General features: G+C 42.4%; 1 protein-coding gene across 1 annotated transcript; it reads left to right on the top strand.

Moving 5' to 3' along the window:
- The first annotated feature begins 817 nt into the window (after window positions 1–817).
- Window positions 818–3483, top strand: SLPI (secretory leukocyte peptidase inhibitor). Its single transcript, XM_033186534.1, has 4 exons — window positions 818–948; window positions 1997–2155; window positions 2579–2728; window positions 3303–3483. The coding sequence occupies exons 1-4, from the start codon at window positions 864–866 to the stop codon at window positions 3305–3307; spliced, it is 399 nt and encodes a 132-aa protein (XP_033042425.1). The 5' UTR covers window positions 818–863; the 3' UTR covers window positions 3308–3483.
- The last annotated feature ends 5156 nt before the right edge of the window (window positions 3484–8639 follow it).

Genomic DNA, 8639 nt, shown 5'->3' with positions numbered 1-8639 from the left:
TAAGATCTCAAATTATCTCATAGCTAAAATGTTGATTACAGTGACTGATGAGTTGCTTCCCCCCTTCATCTCAGATTCATTTCAATTCTCTTTAGTGGGAAGGGATACAATTCATTTATTCTTTTCAGAGTCCCTTCATGCCCTTAATTTCATAACCCTCTGAGAAGGGCTGACTTGTTAGTATCATTTCATTTCACAGCTGAGAAAACTGAGCTCTGAAGAGATTTGCTGAGAGCAGAGTTCTTCTTCAGCTTTCATTTGTTGAGTGAGTGCTTTTCCTGTGATAGGCACTGGGGATAAATGGTGTAAATATTTCAGGGAACTAAGTATCGGTTGGTTGAATGAGCTGAACTTTTGAGAAAGAAACTGCATTGAGCATTCAGCAGAGTTTCACAATGCCTTAGAGTCCAATAATGTGAAAATCAGAATTAGTAATGTGAGAATAGGATGTATTGCACGAAGTCTCAGCTGGGGATCTGCGTCTGGTTTCAGTTCCAGGTCCAGGTAGCACCTTTGCAATTGACCACTTCTTCCCCTCTCCACCTATAAGGCTAATGGCCTGGGGTCTCGTGATGTTTAAGGCTCAGATGGACACTGAGATGGCCTCTTTAATCAGCCAACCTCTCAGGCCAACCTCTTCCCTTTCTTTTCTGGTAATTACTGTGTTGGCCTCAAAGCCTTACTTGGCATAGGAAAGATAAACCGTCTCCTTGGTGTCAGGATTTCTGGTCTCTGGCTAAGCTTCCTGCTTATGCAATAGTAGCTGGGAGAGGCCAAAAGAATTCTGGTGGGGCCACACCCACTGGTGAAAGAATAAATAGCGAGGTTTGGCATTGGCCATTAGAGTCACTCCTGCCTTTACCATGAAGTCCAGTGGACTCTTCCCCTTCATGATGCTTCTTGCCCTGGGAACCCTGGCACCTTGGGCTGTGGAAGGCTCTGGAAAGTGTGAGTTGGGAGTCACTTTGGTCTAATCTGGGCTGCAGGGTCAGAGGTGGGGTCTCCTGGTGATGTGGGTGTGTCCCCTTCTGTAGGCTCTGATCTGTCAGCTTAGTTTCAGGAGACCTCCCTGAGAGTGGAATACATGTCTGGCTGAGCGCCAAGGTTTCTGTGAGGGTTTCTGAGCTTCTGGAAATGCTTTTTCTTTTTCTTTTTTTTTTTTTTTGAGACGGAGTCTCGCTCTGTCGCCCGGGCTGGAGTGCAGTGGACAGATCTCAGCTCACTGCAAGCTCCGCCTCCCGGGTTCACGCCATTCTCCTGCCTCAGCCTCCGAGTAGCTGGGACTACAGGCGCCCGCCACCTCGCCCGGCTAGTTTTTTGTATTTTTTAGTAGAGACGGGGTTTCACCGTGTTAGCCAGGATGGTCTCGATCTCCTGACCTCGTGATCCGCCCGTCTCGGCCTCCCAAAGTGCTGGGATTACAGGCTTGAGCCACCGCGCCCGGCTGGAAATGCTTTTTCTATGCAGCCATGCTGTCGGCCCAGATCCCACTCTCTCTCTCTCTCTCTCTGTCTCTCTCTCTCTCTCTCTTATCCTCTGCCTTCTTCACCTGTCTGCGACTCTCAAATCATTAGTGTCTGACTCTGCTTATTCTTTGTGTCTTCGCTTCTGCTAGTTTGTCTCTGTGTTTCTGTCTTGGGCTTTAGCTCTCAACTTCTCTCACACTGGTTCTATTTATCTTTGTTTATCTGTCTCCATCTCCATCACTCCCAGCCTTCCTCTCTGCCTTTGTGTAGCCCTGTTTTGCTCTGGGGTGGGAGCTCTTGACTAGAAGCCTGCTGCCCTTTTCTTGGGTCTGAAACATCCCCTGTCCATTTGTCCAGTTTAATCAAGCCCATCAATCCACCCAGAGATCAGGCAGGCATGACCCTTTGGGCTTTGCGGATAGCTCCTGAGGTAAGGGTCTCTCCCCCTCAAAAGTGGTGCTTTGTTCAGCAGGCATGATGACTTCTCAGTGCCCAGCCTACTCCTGACCTCTTGACTTTCTCTTCAAAAGCCTTCAAAGCCGGAGTCTGTCCTCCTAAGAAATCTGCCCAGTGCCTTAGATACGAGAAACCTGAGTGCCAGAGTGACTGGCAGTGTCTAGGGAAGAAGAGATGTTGTCCTGACATTTGTGGCATCAAATGCCTGGATCCTGTTGACACCCCAAGCCCAAGTAAGCAGATCGGGGAACTGGGTAGAGAGGAGTGAGCCTGAGGACACAGCATTAGGGAGATGGCACTGGATGATGGGTCCTGCCAGGCCTCCTTGTCAATCAGTCAATGAGTCACACTGCCCTAAGCAGGAAGGTAGCCAGCAGGTGGTGAAGCAGTGGGCATTTAGATAGCCAGGTAGTTGGAAGCCTCCCACCTAGTCAGCACTGGACGACTGGCCCCCTGCATCAATGGGGGCCTGATGTTCTAGGACAGCGAGGTGCTAAGTTTGGGGGGTGCCTTACGGAGAAAGTGGTGGTGATAGAGATGGGGAGGGAATGATCCGACCTGCTCAGGTTGGAGCAGGGGCTCACTCTAAAAAAGTGGAGATAGGAGAGGTTGTGTAAAGTACAAGGCCTCTGACTGGTAGCCTCACTCTCACCCAGCAAAGAGGAAGCCTGGGCGTTGTCCACCGGCTTATGGCCAATGTTTGATGCTTAAACCCCCCAATTACTGTGAGATGGATGGCCAGTGCGAGCGTGACTTGAAGTGCTGCGTGGGCATGTGTGGGAAATCCTGTGTTTCCCCTGTGAAAGGTAAGCAGGGGCCGAGGGCACACTGAGCTCCCTCCAGCCCTCTCAGCCTCAACCCTCTGGAGGCCCAGGCATACGGGCAGGGGGACTCCTGACCCCTATTCCAAGCAGAGCCTCTGTCTGACTCCCTTGTCCTTCAAGAGAACTGTTCTCTAGGTCTCAGGGCCAGGATTTCCATAGGATCACCTGTGGCTTTGATTCTATTCTAGTGTCTCTGGGTGGGGGTCCTGGGCAAGTGACTTTCTGAGTCTCAGTTTCTTTATCGGTAAAAAGGACATAATGAGATTGAAAGTGCTCTGCAAAGCACTATGTGCACTAAGAATTTAATATTCAGGTTGTTTCTGTCATGTTTTCTGAGGTTAAATCCCAAAAGAGTTTGAGGATTATCTAGTTCAATGCTTTCAATTTAGAGTTTTACGGTGAAAATGAGACTTGTCTCCTGACACTAAGTCTCTCTCAACTACAGCACTATCTTGCTATTTTCTTTATCTCAGGAGGATCCTTGGGCAGGAGGAAGGATGTGGATATGATTTGGGTGGTTTCTATGCTGAAGCTCTTATCTGATTTTCTCTCACAGCTTGATTCCTGCCATTTGGAGGAGGCTCTGGAGTCCTGCTCTGTATGGTCCAGGTCCTTTCCACCCCGAGACTTGGCTCCACCACTGATATCCTCCTTTGGGGAAAGGCTTGGCACACAGCAGGATTTCAGGAAGTGCCAGTTGATCAATGAATAAATAAACGAGCCTATTTCTCTTTGTACATCCTGCTTCTGTGATTCATTGGGGGTATGAGTGGGGTGGGAGGCTATGAGGGAAGATCTAGCTATGAGGCCTTCCTCCTATGGATATGTAGTGGGAGAAAGAGGCTTAAGGACTGGGGGGACTTGAATTTATATCATGAGTCTAAAAGTGCTGGCTCTGTGATTTTGGACAAGTGATTTTTATCTCCTAAATTTCAATTCTTTTGTCTGTGAAGCGGCAATAAAAGTCAACTTCTCACAGCATTTGGAACATTGGAGGAGGCATTGTATGTGTAACAAATAGCAATGTTACTAGACCACAGCAAGTTCTCAAAAAATAGGGGCTACCTGTGGCCTACTGGAGTGATTTTGAGTCTCTTTCATTTCCTCTCTCCCCCAAGACACTATTTCTTCTATTTTATGATGAGAACGTTATTATAATGGGTAACATTTATGGCACACTATTGGCCACACCATGCAAGAGTGGTGGTGTCCTTGACTCCACCGAGCAGGAGTAACAGAAACTGGGACTGCTAAGAGCTAAGGAGCAGGCAAAGGGCCTTGCTCCACATTGCTCTGCTCTGTGGACTCCAGAGGAAAGAGACAACTTGATTAGATAAGATTTTTTTTTTTTTTTTTTTTTTTTTTTGAGGCGGAGTCTCGCTCTGTCGCCCGGACTGGAGTGCAGTGGCCGGATCTCAGCTCACTGCAAGCTCCGTCTCCCAGGTTTACGCCATTCTCCTGCCTCAGCCTCCTGAGTAGCTGGGACTACAGGCGCCCGCCACCTCGCCCGGCTAGTTTTTGTATTTTTAGTAGAGACGGGGTTTCACCGTGTTAGCCAGGATGGTCTCGATCTCCTGACCTCGTGATCCGCCCGTCTCGGCCTCCCAAAGTGCTGGGATTACAGGCTTGAGCCACCGCGCCCGGCCAAGATTTTTAAAAATATTGTAATTCAATCCTTTCCTAGAAAAAGTCAGTAAACTAAAAATTCTTCCTTACTACTTTCAAACAATGCTCTAAGAGCAGCAAGGGAATACATTAAATTAACAATTCAATGAAGAGGAAAAAGAGGGAGAACCATTTTATTTGATGAGTGTGGCAGTCACCCTTCACGTTGGCCCCCAGTGATCTCGCCTGTTGGTATTCACACCTTTGTGTAGCCCTCTCCTGCATTTTTCCACAGTTGGTTTGTGTGACCAATAAAACATTACGAAAGTGAGAGATAGTTATGTCCTCACGAAATTAGATGATAAATGTTTGCAGCTTCCATTGTGGAGGCATTCTTTCTCTCCTCAATCACTTACTCTGGGAGCATTCTTTTGCCAGGTCATGAGGAAACTCAGGCCATCTGTGCAGTGGCCCACAGGGTGAGGATCCAACACCTCTGACCAAGAGCCCATGAGGAACGGAGGCCCATCCATAAACACATGAGTGAGTGTGGAGTTGGTTTTTCAGTCTTGTTCTAGTCTTTTTTTTTTTCTGATAGAATCTCACTCTGTCGCCCAGGCTGGAGTGCAGTGGCATGATCACGGCTCACTGCAGCCTTGAATTCCTGGGCTCAAGTGATCATTCTGCCTTGATTTCCTGAATAGCTAGGACTACAAGTGCACGTCACCACATCCAGCTAATTTTTTAAAAACTTGTTTAGAGACAGGGTCTTGCCATGTTGGCCAAGTTGGTCTAGAACTCCTGGGCTCAAGCAATCCTCCTGCCTTGGCCTCCCAAAGTGTTGGGATTACAGGCATGAGCTACTGCACCTGGCCCGCTCTAGTCTTGAAAAGACTGCAGTCCCAGCAGATAGCTTGACTGTAATCTCACAAGGGCCCTGAACCACAACTACCTACCTAAGCTAATCTAAGAGGATTCCTGACTCTCAAATTGTGAGTTGATGTTAATGGTTTTAAGATGCTAAGTTTTGGGGAAAGTTGTTATACAGCAATTGATAAGCAATACAATGAATTTAGCAAAAATTTGATACTACAACCAAATATGGACAGTAAAAGAAAATTATGAGCCAATGTCATCTTCTACAAACATAAGTATGAAGATCCCAAGTAAAATGTTAAAAATTAGAATTCATCAGGGTTTTAAAAGCTTTCATAGAGTTCAGTGTGAATGTGAATTGTTTAAATTAAAATTAAAAATAGAAATAAATCCAGAAAAGGTAACATACCTGCAATTCTGTAGCAAAATCTACATTAAGTTAATTTTTCAGAGGCATTGTCACTGAAGTAAGACAATAAGGATCATCAGTATTTTCAACAATGTATGAAATATTTAAAACTGTGCAGCTAAATGAGATAAAGGAAAAGATTGGGAAGAAAGATACAAAATGGTCATTATTTGCAGACAGTATCATTTCCTGTATAACAATTTGAGACATTCAATAAGATTGATAAAATAAGATTTACCAACATTGCTGGGTATAAGGCCTACACAAAATTCTATAGCATTTCTACACATTGTTTATAACCAATCAGAAATAATAGAAGTAGACATAAATAGTCAAAGAAAGTAGACAGAAGTAGTCAAAGAAACAAATGCTACAAAATACCTAGGAATAAGCCCTCAAATTGTGCCAGACCTTCATGGATTAAAAACAAATTTTAGAAATAAAGGTCTAAAATATGAACTCAGTAGATAAAAAAATAATGCTTGTGTTTGGGAAGACTTAATAAGGTAAAGATAATGATTTCTTTAAAATTATTTCTAAATCCAATGTGATTACAATAAAAAACCTAACATAATTTTTGAGAAGAACTTGACGAAGGGATCCTACAGTTAATGTATTATTATAAAGGTTGCAGTAGAGCCCCTAAAGTTTTTTAAAAGTACAAGAATGGAGGGTACCTAGATTAGGTATCAAAACATGCTGATGATATAATAATTAGTGTAGTATGATGTTGGTACCGGAATAAACAAATAGTCCAGTGGAATGGAATACCTACAAGGACATCATGAGAGTGACACTATATGAAAAAAATACTATCTACAAGGAGACTTGTATATTTGTGGACATTTATTATAAGAAAGAGAGGAATTTTTACAGCTGGGTAGAGCAAAGCTCATACTAGTAATGACAGCAATTGGCTTTTTTTCTTTTAAAGTTCAAACTAATAACTTTTATGGAGTTTAACAATAATCTCTAACATGGTTATTTGATTTCTGTTTATTCTTTTCAGCCACTACATTTTAAATTAGTTTTTAAGTTTTTAATTGACAAATTATAATTGTATATGCTTATGGGGTACAATGTCTTGAAATATGCATACAATATAGAATGATTAAATAAAGCTAATTAACATATCCATTACCTTATGTACTTTTTTATGCTAAAATCATTAGAAATTTACTCTTTTTGCAGTTTTTAAGTAGACAACACATTGTTGTAAACTATATTCACCATGCTGTGCAATAGATCTCAAAAACTTATTCCTTTTGTCTGCTTAAAACTTGAAATTTTGACCAACATCTTCTCTCCCCAATCCCAGCCTCTGGCAACTACCACTCTACTCTACTTCTATGGGTTCAGCTGTTTTTCATGCAAGTGAGATCACCCACTACTTGTCTTTCTGTGCCTGATGTTTCATTTAGCATCACGTCCTCTAGGATGTTCATGTTGTCACAAGAGACAGGATTTCCTTCTTTTTAAAGGCTGAATAGTATTCCATTGGATATATATACCACATTTTCTTTATGCATTAATCCGTTGATGGACACCTGGGTTGATTTCACATCTTGGTAATTGTGAATAATGATGTAATGAACATGAAAGTGCAGCTATCTCTTCACCATGCTGATTTCATTCTGTTTGGATACATATCCAGAAGTGGAATTGCTGCATCATACGGTAGTTCTATTTTTAATTTTTTGAGGAAACTTTATACAGTTTTCCATAATGGCTGTACTAATTTACATTTCCACCAACAGTGTGCAAAGTGTGCAAGGGTTCCCCTTTCTCTGTATCTTCTCCAACACTTATCATTTGTCTTTTTGATGGTAGCTGTTACAAGAGGCATGAGGTGGTATCTCATAGTGTTTTTCTCATTGTAGTTTTAATTTGCATTTCCCTAAGAATTAGTGATGCTGAACTTTTTAAAAAGCATACCTGTTGGCCATTTGTATGTCTTCCACTTGTATACTTCCTTTGAGAAATGTCTATTTAGGTCCTTTGCTCATTTAAAAAATCACATTTTCCTGAGATGGAGTTGCTTGAGTTTCTTATATATATTTTGAATATTAATGCCTTATTGGATATACAGTTTATGAATATTTTCTCCCAATCTGTGGGTTGTCTTTTTACTCTACTAATTGTTTTATTTGCTACACAGAAGTTTTTAATTTGTCACAATCCCGTTTGTCTATTTTTGCTTTTGTTGCCTGTGCTTTTGGGGTCAAATGCAAAAAATCATCAACCAGACCAGTGTCATGGAGTTATTCCTCTATTATTTCTTCCAGTAGTTTTACAGTTTTAGGTCCTACATTTAAGTCTTTAATCCATTTTGAGTTGATTTTACATATAATTTGAATTTGATTTTGAGATAAGGGACCAATTTCATTCTGCATATGGATATCCAGTTTCTCCAACACCATTTATTGAAGAGACTGTCCTTTTCCCATTGTCTGTTCTTGGCACCTTTGTCAAAAATTAATTTTGACAATACATGTGTGGATTCATTTCTGGGTTCTCTATTCCATTACATTGATTGATGTGTTTGTTTTTATGCCAGTACCACACCTTTTTGATTACTATAGCTTTGTAATATAGGTTGAAACAAGGTAGTATGATGTCTCCAGTTTTATTCTTTTTGCCCAAGAATGCCATACTGAGTTGTATTTGTGCTCCTTGGTACATTACATGTGCCGTTTCTTTTGTTGCTTTCAGAATTCTTTGTCTTTAATTTTTTTGTTTTTGAGACAGAGTTTCACTCTTGTTGCCCAGGCTGAAGTGCAATGGAACAATCTCCGCTCACTGCAACCTCTGCCTTCCAGGTTCAAGTGATTCTCCTGCCTCAGCCTCCCAAGTAGTTGGGATTCCAGGCACCCACCACCATGCCTGGCTAATTTTTTGTGTTTTTAGTAGAGACGGGGTTTCACTATGTTGGCCAGGCTGGTCTCAAACTCCTGACTTCAGGTGATCCACCTGTCTCAGCCTTATTGGGCATACAGTTTACAA

Source organism: Trachypithecus francoisi, unplaced genomic scaffold (genome assembly GCF_009764315.1).
Source record: "Trachypithecus francoisi isolate TF-2019V2 unplaced genomic scaffold, Tfra_2.0 Lachesis_group21, whole genome shotgun sequence".
Classification (NCBI taxonomy): domain Eukaryota; kingdom Metazoa; phylum Chordata; class Mammalia; order Primates; family Cercopithecidae; genus Trachypithecus; species Trachypithecus francoisi.
Note: the sequence above shows the minus strand (reverse complement) of the source record. Positions and strands in the feature narration are given on the sequence as shown.